Raw genomic sequence first — 24776 nt, forward strand, 5'->3', positions numbered from 1 at the left:
ACCCCTCTCTCTCCTCGTGCCTCCCTCCACTCTCCTCCCCCACAACCTCTCTCCCTCTCTCTCTCCACCGTCTCCTCCCCCGACTCTCAACAAATCGAGCCAAACACCCGGCAAAATCCGGCCGTGCCGCGACGAGATCGACGCGTTCTCTACCGATCCGGCCGTCGCTCAAGCCCGAGGGTTCCCCGGTTCGTCTTCTTGGAGCAGAGGCACGCGGGGTGTGTGCGGGTGTTCTTGCGACATTTCGGTCGGTTCTTGGTGGCCGAGCCGAGCCTTTTCCTTTCCTCCTCCGCGCGATTCGGCCGGGCCTCGTCGAGGGGGTTCCTTCCCGGCCTAGATGGTGGCGAGGATGATGCGGTGGCCGCGGCCGCCCCAGGCGCGCAAGTTCCGCGTCCGGCTGGTGGTGCGGCGGGCGGAGGGGCTGCCGCCGCCCCCGCCGTCCGTGGAGCCCGCGGAGCAGGAGCAGAGGGTCGCGGCGGAGGTCAGGTGGAAGGGGCCGAGGGCGTCCGGCCTCGGCTCGCTGCGGCGCGCGGTGCGGCGCAACCGCACCAGGGGCGAGGAGCTGGCCGGCGGCGCCGTGGCGTGGGAGGAGGGGTTCGACAGCGCCGTCACGCTCGCGGCCGCGTCCCACCGGGAGGCCGCCGCGTTCCAGCCGTGGGAGCTCGCCTTCACCGTCTTCACCGTGAGCATCTCCTCCCCTCTCCTCTCCTTGCTGGAACTGGATTCCATTGCCTTCTCTTGATTGTTAATTATATCATCCTTAGAGGAGTAAAATTATTATTTTTCAGTTGCTTGAACGAATATGTGTAGTTGGTGGATGTCAATGGATCAATCATGGCGGGCAACTGTATTCCTGTTAATATGGAGCAAAATCTGATAGTAACATCACACCTTATGAAATATATGGACTCCTTATTATGTTTACCAGTAACGATAGCTACAGTTGCTTTTCTATGTGGCCATGGTATCATGTTTCCTGCTCTCAAATAACCCCTTCCAGAATGAATTTATAGCCTTGCGACCGAGTTCAATTGCGCCATGAACAATTGCAAATCATCCCTTAGCAAGTTGGCATATTTTGTTTTCAGTGATTTCTTCCAGTCAGTTTGTTTTGAGTGACTTCAGCAGGGAATCTGATATGCCTTGTTCTTCTTTTCCTCGTGGCAGGATGTGAACAAAGGCCCAAAGACTAAACCAACAATTCTGGGAACTGCTTCTCTTAGCCTAGCAGATTATGCATCAGCAGCCGAAGAGGATATTGAGATAATTCTCCCTTTGTCCGTGCCCTGTGGTGCGCCTGAGTCTGCTCCGTCGCTTCATGTGAGTTTTTGTTGTGAACAACAAGCTTCTAGCTAATGATTCTCGGCGTAAAAAAGAAAAACTCGTTTTAATTGCCGCCTGTGTGACTGACATCCTCTTTTTCATTGCAGCTCACTCTGAGCATGGTGGAACTGAGAGCTCATCAAGAAGCCTCTGATGCTTCACAACGGTCTGCTGTGGCCGCTCCGTTATCCCCGTCGTCTTGTGATTCTGTCCCTGGAGGAAAAGATGAGGTTTCAGTCATTAAAGCGGGGCTAAGAAAGGTAAAAATCCTCAGGCATATAGTGTCAGCTCGAAGGTCCAAGAAGACATTCCAAAGCGATGAAGGCAGTGAAGATAATTGCTATATTCACAGTGATGGTACCGAATATCCATATGGTACCGAGCCTGTGGATGAAGATCTTGATGATAGAACACATGAAGATGAAGTTGCGGATTCAACTATCAGGAAGTCGTTCAGTTATGGTTCACTGCAGTCTGTCAACCATGTTGGTGACCATGAGGACTGGGTCTATTACAGTCACCGGAAATCCGATGCCGGTTACCATGTAGATGAACCACAGTCATCAACTGCTGTGGGAACTGTGTTGCCAACTGCCAAACGGAGTATCCTTCCTTGGAGAAAGAGGAAACTGGGTTTACGGTCACTAAAGGCTAAGGGTGAACCTCTGTTGAAGAGAGCAAATGGAGAAGAGGGAGGTGATGATATTGACCACGATCGTCGGCTGCTAACCTCTTCCGATGGATCACAGGTAAAATTTCCTCTTTTTCTTTTCATTGCATTGTGAAAAAATAGTCAGCATCCTGTTCTTTGGCCCAGAGGCCTTGTTGTATACCACAGAACTGTTTTTGAATGTCCATAACTTGCGCTGAACAATATTTCTTTCAATTGCAGCGATCAAGAAGCGAAGATGGGTCAGTTCATGGTATGATGTCAGAATTTGGCGATGACAATTTTGTTGTGGGGAACTGGGAATCAAAGGAGGTACTTAGCCGTGATGGTCATATGAGGCTTTCTTCCCAGGTGTTCTTTGCGTCAATAGACCAGAGAAGTGAGCGGGCTGCTGGGGCAAGTGCATGCACGTCACTTGTGGCTGTCATTGCAGACTGGTTCCAGGCAAATCAGAATCTGATGCCTATCCAGTCGCAATTTGATAACCTGATCCGAGAAGGATCACTAGAGTGGAGAAACCTTTGTGAGAACAAGACATACCGAGAGCGTTTTCCTGACAAGCACTTTGATCTTGAAACTGTCCTTGATGCCAAGACCCGGCCACTTACAGTCTCCCCCAGCAAGTCATTTATCGGATTCTTCGTACCCGAAGGAGCTGATGACATGGGAGGACTTGACTTCCTCAATGATGCCATGTCCTTTGATAACATCTGGGATGAGATCAGCCAGGCAGCAGAGGCCTCATCCAGTGACAACCCTAACCTATATATAGTGAGCTGGAATGACCACTTTTTTCTCCTCAAGGTTGAGCGTGATGCATATTACATCATCGACACCCTTGGAGAAAGGTTCTACGAAGGATGCAGCCAGGCCTACATTTTGAAATTCGACGACACCACCATGATTCACAAGGTGTCCGACGAGAAGAAGGCGCAACCTAGCCCCGACTCAAGCGGGCCGCTGAAGGGTTCTTCAAGGAGCTCCTCGTCCGGGCAGGACAGCGAAGACGACGACATCGAAGAGAACGTACTCGTGTCGAAGGGCAAGGAGTCGTGCAAAGAGTACATCAAGAGCTTCCTGGCGGCCATACCGATCAGGGAGCTACAGGGGGACATCAAGAGGGGAACGGTGGCATCGACGCCGCTGCACCACCGCCTCCAGATCGAGTTCCACTACACCGAGGCGGTCCCGGCAGAGGTTGCCCAGCCGCCACAAGCCCTCACCATCGAAGCTCCGTTTGAGTTCTCATGGCCCGAGCCGCCGCCGGGGATGGAGCTCGCCCTAGCACCGGCGGTTGCCGTGGCATAGCTTGCCACTGCGCTGGCTGAGTTTTTTCCATGGAGGGGAACCTACTCGAAGATTTTGCTGCCTTTTCCCCCCTGTATGTGCTCGTTCCATGTCTAATATGACCTGACTAGTATAGGTTTCCCGTCATCACAGGCATCGGAGCCAGCCGCCTGCATTTTGTACAAAGAGGCGATTGCTCCTGCCTATCTTGTATTAACCGGATGATCTTTGTAATCACGCATAACCCTTGTACTAATCGATGAGGAATCCCATCATCTTACTGAAGTTTTGACCTTGTTTCTGTATGCAAACTTGGTGTGAGGAGCAGAGATTGCTGAAACTCTGAGCCGTCTGTCGATGCTGCCTGAAAATGACTGCCCGTTCTTGATGTAATGCTGTTGCTGAAACTTTTTGGCTCGTGCTGGTGCTGTTGGCTGTGGCTTCTTGACGGTGAGGCATCGTCCAGACGTGCCGGGTTACCGGAACCAAAGCTGTCACCAGCGTGAAGTACATCTTCAGTGAATGCGACGCACGAGCTGCTGCAAAATGCGGATCAAAAGCATCCTCCAATCTTTTTCTGGATCGTCATGTGATCTCGCCAGCTCGTGATACTGTTAAATGGCAGTTGATTCTTCTACATACCTTTTGATGAATACTGGCTTTGTTTTCTTAATTTGCAGGGCAGGTTTGGAATTTTCGGTAGAGAACATCGGTATCGCGGGCCTGAGTTTTTAATTTGTAGTAACTCATTTCGTCACATGCTGACTTTAATATAATTTTGCCGCTAGAAAAACCATTGATTTGTCTGAATATAATGGTGCATTTGAAAAATTGTCATAGTCGTTCATACTTGGTCAGAATATGATTAGCTCAGGAGTGATGTAACAGCCAGGACACGCATAACCGAGCTGGGCGGCCAATTAGTGCTCACAATGCATGTTTTGGACAAGGAATATAATGTTATTTTTCTCCTAGTTTTATACTATGTGAATGTCCCCTTCACAATCACAATCTTTCTGTAGTTAAGCTGGCATAGTAGTATTTACTATTTTGTGAGCGACTTCGACCTTTTGTCCTGTGACAAATTTCTAAGAAGAGAGCACACAAGAAAACCATGGCATGCCTAGGAATTGGGTACATCATAATCATTTGATACAGGCTGCTGCCTAGCTGTACAAGTGCTTCTCATGAAGCAAGTTTACCAAGTTAGCAAGTTTCGGGCATAGATAGATAACCCAGATTTCAGGGTCTAGGTTCGGCTAAAGATGACTCGGTTAAGGACACAGATCAGACACAAGCTCAACAACTCCCCGCATCGACACATCATTCTGCATAGAGTTGAATCACCATAGACATATGATGTGAGAACTGGGAACTAAACAAGGTGTATAACCATGATAATTAAAGTGATTGCAGTGTACTAAACCATATCTCACCAGATAAACAATGTCAAATGCCTTGGAGTAATCTTTCAGAGATTTCTCAATGTTGGTATTCCTGCAAAACCGGTCGTTTGTCAATTGATGCATAAATCTGTAGGAAAGTGAATCCTGTCACTCACACCTGTTATTAAACAAGATTTGAACAAAGCACTTGCTTTCCAAAAATTAGCAGTCAAAGTTTGATAAGAAGAATATACGGTTTCCTTGGTTAAAATGCTTTATTTAATGTTGATTAGTCACATGGAGTTCCATGTGACGCGATGAAATTTTGGCTTGCATTGGTTAAAAGGAAACTAGTACAGCACAAACATCAGCGTTCTTGTGATTGCTAAGCTTTGATGCAACTGCAAAGAAACTTTACTTTAAAGAAAAGACAGCAATTTATGTCCAGAGCTTGTTAAGTATATAAATCTGCAAAAAATTAATGAAGATGACACGTCTAACTCACACTTCTGCCAACAAAATAAGCTACTTATATTATATGACAAGAGTCAAAAGACAAATGGGGAGAAGTTCAGCTTGAATTTTGGAAAGTACGTCATGGGTAGAGCAAAGTCAGGATTATATAAGCTTAGAATACGTCATGGGTAGAGCAAAGTCAGGACTATATAAGCTTAGAATACCCCCCCCCCCCCCCCCCTAGAGTATACAGTAGAAAAAAAATGTATATGACCCATTGGATTGTTTAGTAATTTACTCGGTTCATCGCAATAACTAATCAATTTCAGTATCAGCAGGAGTTGTCCCCACATTTTCTACGTAAATTCTATATATTGCAAATGACCAAATCCATCGAATATAGACTTAACCAGAATAAAAAATATTATGTGATTATTCTCAATATGTTTAATTGTAATTTCTTTGAATGAATCAAGCAAAAGGCAAGCAAAATGGAAATTCACATACAGGAATCCAGCAGCAATCCTGTTCTCGTAGTTTAAACCATCAGACATTCCCAGGTCTCCAATGTGATCTCCAAGTAGCAGCACGTTGGTCCTCTTTTTCACCAATGAATAGTCATCAATAGAACCATTTGGATCCCCCAGACTGTCATGCACTGGAGCTGCCATGTCCAAGGAATGCTCATTTTTGTTTAGAACATGAATTGTCTTCCCTGCATTAGACGTTATTTAGATTCTATGAGGTAATGAGAAGGTAAGAAAAATGCATACTTGGCGTAAACAAGTGTTATCATCAGTTTGAAAAGATTGTTTATGGAAAAGTGATAAAGGGTATCCATATCAACGGAGATACACAATACAAATATAGAGTGGTCTTTAGACAAAGGTCCAATGAGACAGTCAGGTAACAGCAAACCAACAACCGTACTTTTGGATCTTAGAGATTTCACATGTCACATATTTTCATAAAATAGAATTTGTTCAATGTAGGACAACTGCATGAAACTACTATTTTTTACGAGTTGGATATTATGAACATATATCCTGCATTCACATTTGGTAGAAACAATCCACGAATCATAGACACTTGTTGAGGATTAAAAATCACCTTTAAATGCTACAAGAGAACCCTCTTCATTAAAGACCATTCTATTGGACACAATCTTGATGTTCTTGAATGATCGGTGGAGTTTCTGCCGGAAGACCTAAAAGGTAGAGCAGGCGTGTCATCTGCAACGAAGTTCGTTCAACATTTGGTTTCGTTCCTTTTAGAAGTTACCTCCTCAATGATGTCTGCAAGTCCAGCCGAAAATACTAGCACTGGAATATCTCTAGCCTGAAAATTATATTTAAAGGCTTTATCAAACACTTATGTCTTAATTGTAGCCATAACAGCAACAGTTGCAGGGTTTTATTAAACTAGCCATAACAGAGGTTCATTCTTCATATCTCCCGAAAATGTTGTGATCTCAGGCAAGCCAACTTGATCTACCAATAATATCACTTCATTACCAACATATATGCAAGAAAGAAAAAAAAAGAAATAAGCGCCAGAAAACTCCAGGAAACAACATATTCTTTGTTGCCTAAAATAACGTGTGCCTAGAATATGAAAGATTCCATCCAATGATATAAACAGAAGACGGGAAAGATAAGAAACAGACCAAGGGAAAATTACATAACCGCAATTTAGGCTCTCTTATGCTTGTATGAATGTGTCTAATAGCTTCAGCAGGATGACTACTTTACTTCTCAAATCCGAAGTCAAACTTGCTGAAACGCGAGAAGATGAATTCCACGCTCATATGCACAGCCAAAAGCAGCCTATGGTTCTTTTTTCACTCAGCACATGCATTCTTGTGGATACAAGTAATCACTCAACAAAAGAATCCAAAATAGCTATCCAAATGGTTTATAAAAGGGAGTGATGTTTGTTGCCTTCCTATTCGACAAATTCATCACGGGGATTTTTTCTCTCTCTTAACACAACAAAATAACTACCGATGGACTTAACCATACCAAAATAACCAGGGACAAAAGTAAATATGCATGTTCCGAATGAGTACACCATCAAACCCTTGGTCACTAAAACTGGAACACTAAGCAAACATTAGAAAGGAAATAAAACCTCCAAAAATTCAAACAGCTCCACCACTCCATCTCGAAAAGCAATTGCAGCATCAGCCACCGATTTCTTTATAGCATTTTGTGTAAGCCCCCCTTCAATAAGGAGACCATGAGTCTTCCCCCACCTGTAGCAAGTAATGAAATCAGGGGCCAAGGTACAATACACAGAATCTTTAATTGAAATGCATATTTTATTCGAAAGTGAAATCATATACTGGATAACAGGATCAATGGAATGAAAACATCAAAAGCGAATCAAGAAAACTACCATAAGAAACATTACTATTTCTGTTATAATGGGTTTCACATATATAAACACAAGTACATATTTATTAATGTGCATTTTCCTTTGAGAGAACTGTTTGTGAAACTGATCACACTTGAATTGGCGTCTGCTAACTACGAGGAGGCAGCAGAATACAAACTATCTTTAAAAAGACTTCAGAACAGCGCCTTTAAATAGAATAATATGCAATGCTGACATAAAAAGCTATTAGACTGACAAACCATGTGGGTCACAAGAAAACTATCTTTAAAGAACGACCAATGTACAAGCACCACCTCTTGACAAAAAAGACTTCAGAACTAAACAATCATGTATCCAACATGTCATTGGACAAGCAGAACAGACACTTTCAGTGTTCACTTTACACGCTCCACATTTTGCTGTGGAAGACTTCCAACTACTGCTACTCACCATTCTTCCATGAGCTTGGCCTTCTCCAGCAGCGGGATGTCGGGGTTGATCTCGATGGGGTGGTAATGCTCGAACAACGCCTCCCTCTTGGCGTCGAACTCTTCATTCCCCTGTCTGAGCAGCCCATGGCTACCTACGACCACACATACACACACATGCCCTCAGGACAATTCAATCTCTGAAGTCCTAAGCTCCCAAGTCTGACGAGAAATCAGCAGAAACGAGGGGCGTACTCTGGCCGCGGGAGCCGTCGTACCAGTACCGAGTGAGCGTGCCGTCGAAGTCGGCAATCACCTAAACCAATGGAAGAACCTATTCAGATTGCAAATCCATAGACAGAGGCCACATAGGCGGTGAGACTGGCGAGGGAGCGAACCTGCAGCTTAGCTGGGCCGGCGGCGCGGATGGCGGCGACCTTGCGAGCGAGCGCGTCGGCGTCTGCGACGACGGAGTCGGGGGCCCTGGCGCTGGAGGAGGACATGGAGGCTGGGAGGCGGCGGCCGAGGGGCCGCGGTGTCGTAGGGTTCCGGCGGCGAGGGGCGCGGGAGAAGAGGCGGCGGAGGAGACGGCAAGGGGATGGGGAGAGGAGCAGTGGGCTCGTCATGGGCCTCATTCCGAAATGGTGGGCCGGAGCAAGACGAATCCCTCCCTCTCTCTTACTGTAGGGCGTTTGTGTTTGTTTCCCTTGGGAGAGAATGTCGTCGGCGGCGCTCCGCCGCCACCTCCTCCGCATTCCCGCCCGCCGCCGCCGCCTCCTCTGCGCCTCCTCCTCCTCCTCTCCCTCGAAGCCGACCAACGGCTGCCATGGCTCCGCGGCGGCGGGGGCGGGGGTGGTGGAGCTGAACCCGCCGCGCGGCACGAGGGACTTCCCGCCGGAGGAGATGCGCCTGCGCACCTGGCTCTTCGACCACTTCAGGGAGGTGTCCCGGCTGATGGCGTTCGAGGAGGTGGACTTCCCGGTGCTCGAGTCCGAGGCGCTCTTCGTCCGCAAGGCTGGGGAGGAGATCACGGAGCAGCTCTACAGCTTCGAGGACAAGGGCGGCCGCCGCGTGGTCCTCCGGCCGGAGATCACCCCGTCCCTCGCGCGCCTGGTCATCAGGCGAGGCACCTCGGCGCCCCTCCCGCTCAAGTGGTTCACCATCGGCCAGTGCTGGCGCTACGAGCGCATGACCAGAGGGAGGCGCCGCGAGCACTACCAGTGGAACATGGACGTCTTCGGCGTGCCCGGCGTCCGCGCCGAGGCCGAGCTTCTCCAGGCCATTGTGCTCCTCTTCGAGCGTCTCGGGGTCGTGTCCTCCGACGTGGGGATCCGGCTGTCCAGCCGGAAGGTTCTCCAGGTGGTGCTCGACATGTACTCCGTGCCGCAGCACCTGTTCACTCCGGTCTGTGTGATTGTTGACAAGCTGGGGAAGATGAGCAGAGAGGAGATTGAGAAGGAATTGATCTCCACTGGACTGCCATCTGAAGCTGTGCAGGGCATCATCGATGTGCTTTCTCTGAAGTCACTGCCTGAGCTCGAAGAGGTGCTGGGCTCTGGTGGTGCTGAGGCTGTTGCTGACCTGAAGAAGCTCTTCTCCTTCGCCGAGCAGTATGGCTATGCCGATTGGCTATGTTTCGATGCATCGGTTGTTCGAGGTCTTGCATACTACACGGGGATTGTTTTCGAGGCTTTTGATAGGCAAGGGGAGCTGAGGGCGATCTGCGGTGGCGGGAGGTATGATAGGCTGCTTTCAACATTTGGTAGCGAAGATGTGCCGGCCTGTGGGTTTGGGTTTGGGGATGCTGTTATCGTCGAGCTGCTGAAGGAGAAGGGCCTTCTGCCTCATCTGTCGCGCCAGATAGACGACATTGTCTTCCCGTTGGATGATGAGCTTCAGGGACCTGCATCCTGTGTTGCATCCTCTCTGCGCAAGAATGGCAGATCTGTAGACCTTGTGCAAGATAAGCGTCTGAAATGGGTGTTCAAACATGCAGAGAGGTTAAATGCCAGCAGGCTGGTTTTGGTGGGGAAATCTGAGTGGGAGCGAGGCATGGTTCGTGTGAAGATTCTGTCTACCAAAGAGGAATTTGAGGTCAAGGCAGGCGAATTACAGTAATTGCTAGCCAATCTGGAGGTTTTCCTTCCAAACCTTGCCCATATTTTCTTCGTTTTTGTTGTCTACCTCTGTTAGTCCTCCCTTTGCAACATTTTAAGCTGTGCCTTCAATGCCATATTATAGAGTAAATATCATGGAACCATTATAGTTGAGGCTTATGTTAAGATAAGCGCAACTCCAAGAAATTGTAATCTAATTGAGATGAATATTATATTCGTAAGTTGAATTGTATACCGGACAACTGATCAATGGCATGGAAACATCACGAGTGCATCAAGAATACTACCATGATAAACATTTTTTTGTCAGTTGTGAACAGTTTTGTATATATAAATATAAACACATGAATTCAGAGAATTATTTGTGAAATTGATTGAACTGCCTTCTGCTAACTACTACTCCCTCCGTACCAAAATATATATTTTAACGTCATATATTTTGGTACGGAGGGAGTAGTAGTAAGTACTCCCTCCATTCCAAATTACTCGTCGCAGAAATGGATGTATTTAGAACTAAAATACATCTAGATACATCCATACATGCGACAAGTAATTCGGAACGGAGGGAGTAGCAGAATACAAAATAATTCAGAACACTGATACAGTGAGCTAATATGCCTGACGAACTATGTGGGTCATAAGAAAGGTAGGCTCTAAAGGACGACCAACGTACATTCACCATCACCTCACAAAAGAAACTTCAGAACTAATCAATCATGTATCCAAGTTATTATCCCATTTATCATGTTTTGGATATGTAAATATAAACATTTATTAACTATTGTGCATTTTTAGATAATTGTTTGTAAAATTGATGGCACATGAATTGGCTTCTGCTAACTACTAGCAGTTAGCAATACAAAATAAGCTTACTAATACAAGACTAATATGCCTGATGAACTATGTCCGTCACAAGAAAGCAAGCTCTAAAGAATGACCAATGTGCAAGCACCATCACTGGAACAAAAAAAAGGACTTCAGATCTAACAACCAGTACTCAAGTTATTACCCTGTTTATAATGTCTATACTCTGGAACTCGCAACCTTGATCACATGACCCAAATAGAAAATCCGAGGCGCCATTACTGCGCTTGCTGCCCACCCGGGTCTCCGCGGAGGCCATGCCGCGCTGCTCCACCCCGGTGCGGGATCCAGCTTCGCCTGTGGGAAGCTTTGAATGGAGCTCTCCAGAAAAGGGGGAGATCCATTCCCCGACCAGCGGTCCGTCCCAGGTGCCGGCGACCCCGTCCCCCCCTTCGCCGCGCGGTCCGAGGAGCCCTCCCCGCTCCCCTCACGGATCTTGCGCCTGCGACCCCGAGGCTGGCTTCGGACCGGAGGACGAGGACGCGCCACCCCCGCCCGAGCGCCCCCGTCTCAAGTCCATTGTGGTACGTGATTCCTCCTTGCCATTTCCGGCCAGCGACGATATTGAAGAGGGCTGGACGCTCCATCAATCCTGCAAAAACAGGAGGGCCAGTAGAGATCTGATGGGCTCCAGCCAGCTCCAGAGCCACCGACGCTGACGCTCCATCCCCGGTCGGCTCTCCTCAAAGGGCAGGGAGGCCTTCTTTAGTAGATTCAAAGGCCTCTGCTTCCGCTGCCTTAGTTCTGAACATCGTAGAATCGACTGCCGCGACCCACTGCGCTACATTATCTGCAAACTCCAAGGCCACTACGGCCGTGACTGAAGGAAATATGCCCTAGAGGCAATAATAAAGTTATTATTTATTTCCTTATATCATGATAAAAGTTTATTATTCATGCTAGAATTGTATTAACCGAAAACATAATACATGTGTGAATACATAGACAAACAGAGTGTCACTAGTATGCCTCTACTTGACTAGCTCGTTAATCAAAGATGGTTATGTTTCCTAACCATGGACAAAGAGTTGTTTATTTGATTAACGAGTCACATCATTAGTTGAATGATCTGATTGACATGACCCATTCCATTAGCTTAGCACCCGATCGTTTAGTATGTTGCTATTGCTTTCTTCATGACTTATACATGTTCCTATGACTATGAGATTATGCAACTCCCGTTTGCCGGAGGAACACTTTGGGTGCTACCAAACGTCACAACGTAACTGGGTGATTATAAAGGAGCTATTACAGGTGTCTCCAAAGGTACATGTTGGGTTGGCGTATTTCGAGATTAGGATTTGTCACTCCGATTGTCGGAGAGGTATCTCTGGGCCCTCTCGGTAATAGCACATCACATAAGCCTTGCAAGCATTGCAACTAATGAGTTAGTTGCGGATGATGATGTATTACGGAACGAGTAAAGAGACTTGCCGGTAACGAGATTGAACTAGGTATTGAGATACCGACGATCGAATCTCGGGCAAGTAACATACCAATGACAAAGGGAACAACGTATGTTGTTATGCGGTCTGACCGATAAAGATCTTCGTAGAATATGTGGGAGCCAATATGAATCCAGGTTCCGCTATTGGTTATTGACCGGAGACGTGTCTCGGTCATGTCTACATGTTCTCGAACCCGTAGGGTCCGCACGCTTAACGTTTGATGACAATTATATTATGAGTTTATTTTTTGATGACCAAGGTATTCGGATGACAACATGACAAGGAGTCAAGCATAACTAAAACACCAAATATCATAAAAGCGATAAAAAACACATACTCTCTCTTCTACTACAGAAACATACAAGAAAACGATAACAGTTATGACAGTTACATTTTGAGTGTACGAAGGTTGTTCGGAGTCCCGGATGTGATCACGGACATGACGAGGAGTCTCGAAATGGTCGAGACATAAAGATTGATATATTGGAAGCCTATGTTTGGATATCGGAAGTGTTCCGGGTGAAATCGGGATTTTACCGGAGTACCGGGAGGTTACCGGAACCCCCCGGGAGGTATATGGGCCTTAGTGGGCCTTAGTGGAAGAGAGGAGAGGTGGCCAGAGATGGGCCGCGCGCCCCTCCCCCTTGGTCCGAATTGGACAAGGAGAGGGGGCCGGCCCCCCTTCCTCCTCTCTCTCCTCTTCCCCTCTGAATCCTATTCCAACTAGGAAAGGGGGGAGTCCTACTCCCAGGGAGTAGGACTCCTCCTGGCGCGCCCCTCCTTGGCCGGCCGCCCCCCCCCTTGAACCTTTATATACGGAGGCAGGGGCACCCCTAGAGACACAAGTTGATCCACGTGATCATATTCTTAGCCATGTGCGGTGCCCCCTTCCACCATAGTCCTCGATAATATTGTAGCTGTGCTTAGGCGAAGCCCTGCGACAGGTAGTACATCAAGATCGTCACCACGCCGTCGTGCTGACGGAACTCTTCCCCGACACTTTGCTGGATCGGAGTCCGGGGATCGTCATCGAGCTGAACGTGTGCTAGAACTCGGAGGTGCCGTAGTTTCGGTGCTTGATCGGTCGGGCCGTGAGACGTACGACTACATCAACCAAACGCTTCCGTTGTCGATCTACAAGGGTACGTAGATCACACTCTCCCCTCTCGTTGCTATGCATCACCATGATCTTGCGTGTGCGTAGGAAATTTTTTGAAATTACTACGAAACCCCAACAGTGGCATCCGAGCCTAGGTTTTATATGTGATGTTATATGCACGAGTAGAACACAAGTGAGTTGTGGGCGATATAAGTCATACTGCTTACCAGCATGTCATACTTTGGTTCGGCGGTATTGTTGGACGAAGCGGCCCGGACCGACATTACGCGTACGCTTACGCGAGACCGGTTCTCCCGACGTGCTTTGCACATAGGTGGCTTGCGGGTGACAGTTTCTCCAACTTTAGTTGAACCGAGTGTGGCTACGCCCGGTCCTTGCGAAGGTTAAAACAGCACCAACTTGACAAACTATCGTTGTGGTTTTGATGCGTAGGTAAGATTGGTTCTTGCTTAAGCCCGTAGCAGCCACGTAAAACATGCAACAACAAAGTAGAGGACGTCTAACTTGTTTTTGCAGGGCATGTTGTGATGTGATATGGTCAAGACATGATGCTAAATTTTATTGTATGAGATGATCATGTTTTGTAACCGAGTTATCGGCAACTGGCAGGAGTCATATGGTTGTCGCTTTATTGTATGCAATGCAATCGCGCTGTAATGCTTTACTTTATCACTAAGCGGTAGCGATAGTCGTGGAAGCATAAGATTGGCGAGACGACAACGATGCTACGATGGAGATCAAGGTGTCGCGCCGGTGACGATGGTGATCATGATGGTGCTTCGGAGATGGAGATCACAAGCACAAGATGATGATGGCCATATCATATCACTTATATTGATTGCATGTGATGTTTATCTTTTATGCATCTTATCTTGCTTTGATTGATGGTAGCATTATAAGATGATCTCTCACTAAATTATCAAGAAGTGTTCTCCCTGAGTATGCACCGTTGCGAAAGTTCTTCGTGCTGAGACACCACGTGATGATCGGGTGTGATAGGCTCTACGTTCAAATACAACGGGTGCAAAACAGTTGCACACGCGGAATACTCAGGTTATACTTGACGAGCCAAGCACATACAGATATGGCCTCGGAACACGGAGACCGAAAGGTCGAGCGTGAATCATATAGTAGATATGATCAACATAGTGATGTTCACCAATGAAACTACTCCATCTCACGTGATGATCGGACATGGTTTAGTTGATTTGGATCACGTAATGACTTAGATGATTAGAGGGATGTCTATCTAAGTGGGAGTTCTTTAAGTAATATGATTAACTGAACCTAAATTTATCGTGAACTTAGTACCTGATACTATCTTGCTTGTTTATGTATGATTGTAGATAAATGGCCCGTGCTGTTGTTCCGTTGAATTTTAATGCGTTCCTTGAGAAAGCAAAGTTGAAAGATGATGGTAGCAATTACACGGACTGGGTCCGTAACTTGAGGATTATCCTCATTGCTGCACAGAAGAATTACGTCCTGGAAGCACCGCTGGGTGCCAGGCCTGCTGCTGGAGCAACACCAGATGTTGTGAACGTCTGGCAGAGCAAAGCTGATGACTACTCGATAGTTCAGTGTGCCATGCTTTACGGCTTAGAACCGGGACTTCAACGACGTTTTGAACGTCATGGAGCATATGAGATGTTCCAGGAGTTGAAGTTAATATTTCAAGCAAATGCCCGGATTGAGAGATATGAAGTCTCCAATAAGTTCTATAGCTGCAAGATGGAGGAGAACAGTTCTGTCAGTGAGCATATACTCAAAATGTCTGGGTATAATAATCACTTGATTCAAATGGGAGTTAATCTTCCAGATGATTGCGTCATTGACAGAATTCTCCAATCACTGCCACCAAGCTACAAGAGCTTCGTGATGAACTATAATATGCAAGGGATGAATAAGACTATTCCCGAGCTCTTCGCAATGCTGAAAGCTGCGGAGGTAGAAATCAGAAAGGAGCATCAAGTGTTGATGGTCAACAAGACCACTAGTTTCAAGAAAAAGGGCAAAGGGAAGAAGAAGGGGAACTTTAAGAAGAACAGCAAGCAAGTTGCTGCTCAAGAGAAGAAACCCAAGTCTGGACCTAAGCCTGAAACTGAGTGCTTCTACTGCAAGCAGACTGGTCACTGGAAGCGGAACTGCCCCAAGTATTTGGCGGATAAGAAGGATGACAAGGTGAACAAAGGTATATGTGATATACATGTTATTGATGTGTACCTTACTAATGCTCGCAGTAGCACCTGGGTATTTGATACTGGTTCTGTTGCTAATATTTGCAACTCGAAACAGGGACTACGGATTAAGCGAAGATTGGCTAAGGACGAGGTGATGATGCGCGTGGGAAACGGTTCCAAAGTCGATGTGATCGCGGTCGGCACGCTACCTCTACATATACCTTCGGGATTAATATTAGACCTAAATAATTGTTATTTGGTGCCAGCGTTAAGCATGAACATTATATCTGGATCTTGTTTGATGCGAGACGGTTATTCATTTAAATCAGAGAATAATGGTTGTTCTATTTATAAGAGTAATATCTTTTATGGTCATGCACCCTTGAAGAGTGGTCTATTCTTATTGTATCTCGATAGTAGTAACACACATATTCATAATGTTGAAACCAAAAGATGCAGAGTTGATAATGATAGTGCAACTTATTTGTGGCACTGCCGTTTAGGTCATATCAGTGTAAAGCGCATGAAGAAACTCCACACTGATGGACTTTTGGAACCACTTGATTATGAATCACTTGGTACTTGCGAACCGTGCCTCATGGGCAAGATGACTAAAACGCCGTTCTCCGGTACTATGGAGAGAGCAATAGATTTGTTGGAAATCATACATACAGATGTATGTGGTCCGATGAATATTGAGGCTCGTGGTGGATATCGTTATTTTCTCACCTTCACAGATGATTTAAGCAGATATGGGTATATCTACTTAATGAAACATAAGTCTGAAATGTTTGAAAAGTTCAAAGAATTCCAGAGTGAAGTTGAAAATCATCGTAACAAGAAAATAAAGTTTCTACGATCTGATCGTGGAGGAGAATATTTGAGTTACGAGTTTGGTGTACATTTGAAACAATGCGGAATAGTTTCGCAACTCACGCCACCCGGAACACCACAGCGTAATGGTGTGTCCGAACGTCGTAATCGTACTTTACTAGATATGGTGCGATCTATGATGTCTCTTACTGATTTACCGCTATCATTTTGGGGTTATGCTTTGGAGACGGCCGCATTCACGTTAAATAGGGCACCATCAAAATCCGTTGAGACGACGCCTTATGAACTATGGTTTGGCAAGAAACCAAAGTTGTCGTTTCTGAAAGTTTGGGGCTGCGATGCTTATGTGAAAAAGCTTCAATCTGATAAGCTCGAACCCAAATCGGAGAAATGTGTCTTCATAGGATATCCAAAGGAGACTATTGGATACACCTTCTATCACAGATCCGAAGGCAAGACTTTTGTTGCTAAGTTCGGAAACTTTCTGGAGAAGGAGTTTCTCTCGAAAGAAGTGAGTGGGAGGAAAGTAGAACTTGACGAGGTAACTGTACCTGCTCCCTTATTGGAAAGTAGTGCATCACAGAAAACTGTTTCTGTGACACCTACACCAATTAGTGAGGAAGCTAATGATAATGATCATGAAACTTCAGAACAAGATACTACTGAACCTCGTAGATCAACCAGAGTGAGATCCGCACCAGAGTGGTACGGTAATCCTGTTCTGGAAGTCATGCTACTAGATCATGATGAACCTACGAACTATGAAGAAGCGATGGTGAGCCCAGATTCCGCAAAATGGCTTGAAGCCATGAAATCTAAGATGGGATCCATGTATGAGAACAAAGTATGGACTTTGGTTGACTTGCCCGATGATCGGCAAGCAATTGAGAATAAATGGATCTTCAAGAAGAAGACTGACGCCGACGGTAATATTACTGTCTACAAAGCTCGACTTGTCGCAAAAGGGTTTCGGCAAGTTAAAGGGATTGACTACGATGAGACCTTCTCACCTGTAGCGATGCTTAAGTCTGTCCGAATCATGTTAGCAATTGCCGCATTTTATGATTATGAAATTTGGCAGATGGATGTCAAAACTGCATTCCTGAATGGATTTCTGGAAGAAAAGTTGTATATGATGCAACCGGAAGGATTTGTCGATCCAAAGGGAGCTAACAAAGTGTGCAAGCTCCAGCGATCCATTTATGGACTGGTGCAAGCCTCTCGGAGTTGGAATAAACGCTTTGATAGTGTGATCAAAGCATTTGGTTTTATACAGACTTTTGGAGAAGCCTGTATTTACAAGAAAGTGAGTGGGAGCTCTGTAGCATTTCTGATATTATATGTGGATGACATATTACTGATTGGAAATGATATAGAATTTCTGGATAGCATAAAGGGATACTTGAATAAGAGTTTTTCAATGAAAGACCTCGGTGAAGCTGCTTACATATTAGGCATAAAGATCTATAGAGATAGATCAAGACGTTTAATTGGACTTTCACAAAGCACATTCCTTGACAAGATTTTGAAGAAGTTCAAAATGGATCAAGCAAAGAAAGGGTTCTTGCCTGTGTTACAAGGTGTGAACTTGAGTCGGACTCAATGCCCGACCACTGCAGAAGATAGAGAGAAGATGAAAGATGTTCCCTATGCTTCAGCCATAGGCTCTATCATGTATGCAATGCTGTGTACCAGACCTGATGTGTGCCTTGCTATAAGTCTAGCAGGGAGGTACCAAAGTAATCCAGGAGTGGATCACTGGACAGCGGTCAAGAACATCCTGAAGTACCTGAAAAGGACTAAGGATATGTTTCTCGTATATGGAGGTGACAAAGAGCTCATCGTAAACGGTTACGTTGATGCAAGCTTTGACACTGATCCGTACGATTCTAAATCGCAAACCGGATACGTGTTTACATTAAACGGTGGAGCTGTCAGTTGGTGCAGTTCTAAACAGAGCGTTGTGGCGGGATCTACGTGTGAAGCGGAATACATAGCTGCTTCGGAAGCAGCGAATGAAGGAGTCTGGATGAAGGAGTTCATATCCGATCTAGGTGTCATACCTAGTGCATCGGGTCCAATGAAAATCTTTTGTGACAATACTGGTGCAATTGCCTTGGCGAAGGAATCCAGATTTCACAAGAGAACCAAGCACATCAAGAGACGCTTCAATTCCATCCGGGATCTAGTCCAGGTGGGAGACATAGAGATTTGCAAGATACATACGGATCTGAATGTTGCAGACCCGTTGACTAAGCCTCTTCCACGAGCAAAACATGATCAGCACCAAGGCTCCATGGGTGTTAGAATCATTACTGTGTAATCTAGATTATTGACTCTAGTGCAAGTGGGAGACTGAAGGAAATATGCCCTAGAGGCAATAATAAAGTTATTATTTATTTCCTTATATCATGATAAAAGTTTATTATTCATGCTAGAATTGTATTAACCGGAAACATAATACATGTGTGAATACATAGACAAAAAGAGTGTCACTAGTATGCCTCTACTTGACTAGCTTGTTAATCAAAGATGGTTATGTTTCCTAACCATGGACAAAGAGTTGTTATTTGATTAACGGGATCACATCATTAGTTGAATGATCTGATTGACATGACCCATTCCATTAGCTTAGCACTCGATCGTTTAGTATGTTGCTATTGCTTTCTTCATGACTTATACATGTTCCTATGACTATGAGATTATGCAACTCCCGTTTGCCAGAGGAACACTTTGTGTGCTACCAAACGTCACAACGTAACTGGGTGATTATAAAGGAGCTCTACAGGTGTCTCCAAAGGTACATGTTGGGTTGGCGTATTTCGAGATTAGGATTTGTCACTCCGATTGTCGGAGAGGTATCTCTGGTCCCTCTCGGTAATGCACATCACTTAAGCCTTGCAAGCATTGCAACTAATGAGTTAGTTGCGGGATGATGTATTACAGAACGAGTAAAGAGACTTGCCGGTAACGAGATTGAACTAGGTATAGGATACCGACGATCGAATCTCGGGCAAGTAACATACCGATGACAAAGGGAACAACGTATGTTGTCATGCGGTCTGACCGATAAAAGATCTTCGTAGAATATGTAGGAGCCAATATGAGCATCCAGGTTCCGCTATTGGTTATTGACCGGAGACGTGTCTCGGTCATGTCTACATTGTTCTCGAACCCGTAGGGTCCGCACGCTTAAGGTTACGATGACAGTTATATTATGAGTTTATGCATTTTGATGTACCGAAGGTTGTTCGGAGTCCCGGATGTGATCACGGACATGACGAGGAGTCTCGAAATGGTCGAGACATAAAGATTGATATATTGGAAGCCTATGTTTGGATATCAGAAGTGTTCCGGGTGAAATTGGGATTTTACCGGAGTACCGGGAGGTTACCGGAACCCCCCGGGAGGTATATGGGCCTTAGTGGGCCTTAGTGGAAGAGAGGAGAGGTGGCCAGAGATGGGCCGCGCGCCCCTCCCCCCCTTGGTCCGAATTGGACAAGGAGAGGGGGCCGGCCCCCCTTCCTCCTCTCTCTCCTCTTTTCCCCCCTCCACGAATCCTATTCCAACTAGGAAAGGGGGGGAGTCCTACTCCCAGAAGGAGTAGGACTCCTCCTGGCGCGCCACACCTTGGCCGGCCGGCCCCCCTCCCTTGAACGTTTATATACGGAGGCAAGGGGCACCCCTAGAGACACAAGTTGATCCACGTGATCATATTCTTAGCCGTGTGCGGTGCCCCCTTCCACCATAGTCCTCGATAATATTGTAGCGGTGCTTAGGCAAAGCCCTACGACGGTAGTACATCAAGATCGTCACCACGCTGTCGTGCTGACGGAACTCTTCCCCGACACTTTGCTGGATCAGAGTCCGGGGATCGTCATCGAGCTGAACGTGTGCTAGAACTCGGAGGTGCCGTAGTTTCGGTGCTTGATCGGTCGGGCCGTGGAGACGTACGACTACATCAACCAAACGCTTCCGTTGTCGATCTACAAGGGTACGTAGATCATACTCTCCCCTCTCGTTACTATGCATCACCATGATCTTGCGTGAGCGTAGGAAATTTTTTGAAATTACTACGAAACCCAACAGTGACTGCCCTGAAAATCCCCGCAACAAGGCTGCGTGCAAGCAGGGCGTGCGTCCGTGCACCCAGCACCGGCCGGTCTGCGAGCGCCTGATCTTCCCGCCGTCCCCGACCCTGCGCCCGGCCTGTCCGGTCGACGAGCGCCTCGCCATGGAGCCTGCACCCCTCATCGACCACAACCGTCGCCCCCGCAACAACCACAAGGTCATCGCGTCCTCGCCAGCCATCGAGCACCAGACGTTCCTGCTCCTCCAGCATGCCGTGGTCCTCACAGCGGTGGGCACCATGGCGCATGCCGCCAGTCCGCTGTCCATCGGCCGCGCGCTTGAGAAGGAGTTCAAGATCCCACCGCACCTTCTACGCGTCACCAACCAAGACCCCGAGGACTTCTTCGTCTTCTTCACCATGCCGGCGCACAAGGATCTCGCTATGCGGCAGGGCTCGCTGTCGGTGGATGGCGTGCCCTTCCTGCTTGAGCCCTGGCGAGAGGACGCACATGCTGTCCGCCTCAAGTGGATGCTGCATGTGCGTGTGGTTATCGAGAAGCTCCCCATGAACCTCTGGACGCTCGAGGGGGCGGGGGAAGCCATTGGTGACAAGGTGATCGTCGATCGCTTGGACAGCCGGACGCACGAACGCGTCGACACCAAGCTCTTCGCATGTTGGGTCTGGTGCTGGGACACTGCCCATATCCCCACTAGACGCACCATTTGGAAGCACGCCAGGGGGCGGGCCGCATCGACGAGATGATGGGCCACTCCCCTCCGAGCCGCGCGGTGGCTCCTCCGCCTGAGCTGCTGCAGTTCGACTTGCTCCTTCATCTGGACCGTGTCGAGGACTGGACACCGCTCTCGCCGCGATCCTCGTGCTCCCCGTAGAGTGGCATCCCCTCGGAAGATGACGAGCCCGACGAGCGCCCCTACCCCCGCACCGAGCCGGGCGTGTGGACTGTGCGGGTGGAGGACGGCAGGCCGGCGATGGCGCCTGCGCCTACCATGCGCCCGCGGCCCCGCGTGGCCTCCACGGGCTGCCGGGGCATGCCCTCGGGCGGTGGGGGGCGCGACCGCGACGGCGACGACCAAAGATACCAGCGACGCACCTGGAAGGACACCCTCCTCGGCCTGGGACGGGCAACTGCTCCCCCCGGCCAAGGAACGGCAGCGCAGCTGGACCCCGATCTCCCGCCATCAGCAAGGTGCGTCACGCGGAAGACACATGTGCAGCGACAAGACTCTGCCCCACGTCCCCGGCAAGAGCAAGGAACCGGCAATGCGCGCGGCTTTGACGCGCCCATCAAAGCCAAAGGGAAAGGAGACCGCGCCGAGCAGGCGACTCCACGACGGTGAAGGCACGAGCAGCGGCGTCTCCCTCCTCGCCCCGCCTCGCCAGCTCGCCAAGCGCACTGCACCGGCCCCTGACGCAGACCCGGTGGCCGAGTTCTTCGAGGGCGCCCAAGACACCCTGCCTCCCCCTTCTCCCCACGCCGACGCCCAGGCTCCGGTGATCGACCAGATGATAGCCGCCAAGCTGGCCAAGCCGCTCGCCTTCGACGCTGATGAAGGGGGGACAGCAACGGCTCCCTGGACCTGGGGCCTGCTCTCTCCCTAGCATGCCACACCCCCAGGCGGCGGCCACGCATGCGATGCAGTTAGGAGAAAGTCACCCAGAAGGTCATAGAGATGCAGCTCCAGGGCGATGCCGCAGACGCAGAGCCGCCCCTCTTCGCGCCCTTGCCCCAAACAGTGATCGGCTGGCAGCCGGTCAGAGACAAGACACCCCTCAAGACCAGGGTAGTGCCCAAGCCAACTCGACAGAGCCTCAGGCAAGCCAGCAATCCATCACCAGTGCCAGTCTCCGAGAGGGCGACGCTGCGTCAGGTGCACGGGCTTGGGATCCTTGGCCCAAAGGAGAAGATGACGGCCCAGGCAGCGGAGGCCCTCATTCACCGCTTCGACGAACCACTGACGGACTCCGACATTGCTGCCATAGCGAAGCTCACCTGCCTCGACCCCAGAGCGCTCAAGGCAATCGCCGGCGTCAACGACCACGTAGATGAGGCCCCGGGGCCCTCTGTTACCCCATGTTAGTTGCCTCCCGCAGCTCTCCCCGTCGACGACGACCAGCATGGTGCTGGAGTAGCGTAGGTTCCTTCATGTGTCAAGATTGCTGTAACCGTAGAGTGGGTAGGAGGATAGTTGTTTGCCGGCGGGGTTTTGGGCCTATTGGTGGCCGCTGGCAACCCCAGGACAGTCCAGATGTGTACCTGTATTTCCTTTCAACAAGTGACAGTCGTCGACAAAATGGCCAGTTCCGCCTCTCTGTAGTTAGCATGATGAGTGTCTATTGGTTTACCCATGATTGACACTAACTGCCCCGTCATGAGCTGGAATGTCCGAGGCCTAAACACACCGGCGCGCCGTGCAGTCATTTGCGACACTGCCAACACACACAAGCTTGCAATCATGTGCCTTCAGGAGACTAAGATAGATTGCTGGTCGGCGGCCCTAGCTAGAGAGGTAGGAGGTGCAAGGCTTGACGATTGTGTCATCCTCCCAGCGATGGGGACGCGTGGAGGGATTGCAATCTTCTGGAACTCCACTCTTGTCTCCGTCCAATCTTAAGCTATAGGGCAATTCTCAATCACCGCCAGAGTAACGCTTGCAAATTCCGTGACTTCCTACTGGCTGACCACGGTCTATGGGCCTGCTGATGAAGTACGGAAGGATGACTTCCTCGCCGAGCTTGCAAGCGTTGCGCCCCCACCTGGCGAAGCGTGGTTGATCAATGGCGATTTCAATATCATCTACGAGGCTAGGGATAAAAGCAACAGTAACATAAATCGTCGGATCATGGGAAAGTTCAGAGCAGCCATAGATGCAGCTGGTTTGCGTGAAATCAAATGCAAAAATCGTCATTTCACTTGGAGTAACGAGCGACGAGTCCCGACACTAGTTAGCATAGATAAATTCTACTGCACCATCGCCCGGGAGAGCCTGTTCCCGATCTACCTCCTCCACGCAGCCTCCACATCTTGCTCCGATCATTGCCCCCTACTCCTGGCACCAACTGCATCCCCTCGACAGCCAGCCCGGTTCAGATTTGAAGTGTCCTGGCCCAAGCATCCACATTTCCATGAAACCTAGAGTGGGCATGGAATCGCCCCACACCGGCGCGCTGCGCTTTCGCCAGGCTGAACATCAAGATGGCTCGGGTGGCCAAAGACTTAAAGATCTGGAGTAAATCACTTTTCAGCGATGCCAAGATGCAACTACACCTCGCCACCGAAATCGTACTGCGCCTTGATGTAGCACAAGAAAAAAGGGCGCTCTCAGATATGGAATTCCACCTTCGCAAATCCCTCAAGCTGCGCATTCTAGGGCTAGCCGCAATCGAGAGGGCTAGAAAACGACAAGCCTCCCGAGTTACATGGCTGCGCGTCAGAGATGCCCCGGCCGCCTTCTTTCAGGCAAAGATCAACTCTATAAATAGGAAGAAGTTCATCCACACCCTACATGGACCTACAGGTGTGACCACATCTCAGGAGGATAAGGAAGCACTGATCTATTATCATTTTAACTCCCTGCTGGGGACGCCGGTGTAACACCCCGGATATAACTTTCCCTATTTGCACTCCAACTCTTGCCGTTTCCGGCGTTAAGTTATATTTATTTTCTCAGGTTCGGGTTTTTGTCTCCGTGTGTTGTTGTCGTTGTCATGCATCTCATATCATGTCATCATGTGCATTGCATTTGCATACGTGTTCGTCTCATGCATTCGAGCATTTTCCCCGTTGTCCATTTTGCATTCCGGCGCTCCGTTCTCCTCCGGTGGTCATTTCCAGCTTTCTTTCGTGTGTGGGGATTAAACATTTCCGGATAGGACCGAGACTTGCCAAGCGGCCTTGGTTTACTACCGGTAGACCGCCTGTCAAGTTTCGTACCATTTGGACTTCGTTTGATACTCCAACGGTTAACCGAGGGACCGAAAAGGCCTCGTGTGTGTTGCAGCCCAACACCCCTCCAATTTGGCCCAAAACCCACCAAACTCTGCTCCGTCATCTAGAGCGTTCGATCACGATCGCGTGGCCGAAAACCACACCTCATTTGGACTCTCCTAGCTCCCTCTATGCCTATTTAAAGGCCCCCCCGATTTTCGGATCTCCTCCTACCTCCGAAACCCTAGAAATCGTCCTCGCGCCCGCCGG

General features: G+C 48.4%; 3 protein-coding genes across 3 annotated transcripts; 2 read left to right on the top strand and 1 right to left on the bottom strand.

Annotated features, from left to right (window-relative positions):
* LOC125510492 lies at positions 1-3565 on the top strand. Its single transcript, XM_048675691.1, has 4 exons — positions 1-682; positions 1168-1320; positions 1431-2072; positions 2216-3565. The coding sequence occupies exons 1-4, from the start codon at positions 338-340 to the stop codon at positions 3299-3301; spliced, it is 2226 nt and encodes a 741-aa protein (XP_048531648.1). The 5' UTR covers positions 1-337; the 3' UTR covers positions 3302-3565.
* Positions 3566-4400: 835 nt separating this feature from the next.
* On the bottom strand, positions 4401-8680 carry LOC125510494 (7-methylguanosine phosphate-specific 5'-nucleotidase A). Its single transcript, XM_048675694.1, has 9 exons — positions 8324-8680; positions 8181-8241; positions 7948-8080; positions 7252-7375; positions 6403-6459; positions 6232-6328; positions 5629-5836; positions 4717-4777; positions 4401-4608 (listed from the first exon to the last, which is right to left on the bottom strand). The coding sequence occupies exons 1-9, from the start codon at positions 8678-8680 to the stop codon at positions 4555-4557; spliced, it is 1152 nt and encodes a 383-aa protein (XP_048531651.1). The 3' UTR covers positions 4401-4554.
* Positions 8643-10274, top strand: LOC125510493 (histidine--tRNA ligase, chloroplastic/mitochondrial-like). Its single transcript, XM_048675693.1, has one exon. It carries the CDS (start codon positions 8643-8645, stop codon positions 10041-10043), a length of 1401 nt encoding a protein of 466 aa, XP_048531650.1. The 3' UTR covers positions 10044-10274.
* The last annotated feature ends 14502 nt before the right edge of the window (positions 10275-24776 follow it).

The sequence above is a fragment of the Triticum urartu genome, chromosome 5 (assembly GCF_003073215.2).
Source record: "Triticum urartu cultivar G1812 chromosome 5, Tu2.1, whole genome shotgun sequence".
Classification (NCBI taxonomy): Eukaryota; Viridiplantae; Streptophyta; class Magnoliopsida; order Poales; family Poaceae; genus Triticum; species Triticum urartu.

Bases quoted from the DNA above. Each gene is read 5' to 3' on its own strand.
- LOC125510492 (XM_048675691.1), top strand. From the start codon at position 338: ATGGTGGCGAGGATGATGCGGTGGCCGCGGCCGCCCCAGGCGCGCAAG. The intron at 1,321-1,430 runs GTGAGTTTTTGT...TTTTCATTGCAG, and splicing joins AGTCTGCTCCGTCGCTTCAT to CTCACTCTGAGCATGGTGGA. The intron at 2,073-2,215 runs GTAAAATTTCCT...TTTCAATTGCAG, and splicing joins CCTCTTCCGATGGATCACAG to CGATCAAGAAGCGAAGATGG.
- LOC125510493 (XM_048675693.1), top strand. From the start codon at position 8,643: ATGTCGTCGGCGGCGCTCCGCCGCCACCTCCTCCGCATTCCCGCCCGC.
- LOC125510494 (XM_048675694.1), bottom strand. From the start codon at position 8,680: ATGCGGAGGAGGTGGCGGCGGAGCGCCGCCGACGACATTCTCTCCCAA. The intron at 5,837-6,231 runs GTGATTTTTAAT...CGTCTAATGCAG, and splicing joins TTCTCTTGTAGCATTTAAAG to GGAAGACAATTCATGTTCTA. The intron at 4,778-5,628 runs GTATGTGAATTT...CCGGTTTTGCAG, and splicing joins AGGATTGCTGCTGGATTCCT to GAATACCAACATTGAGAAAT.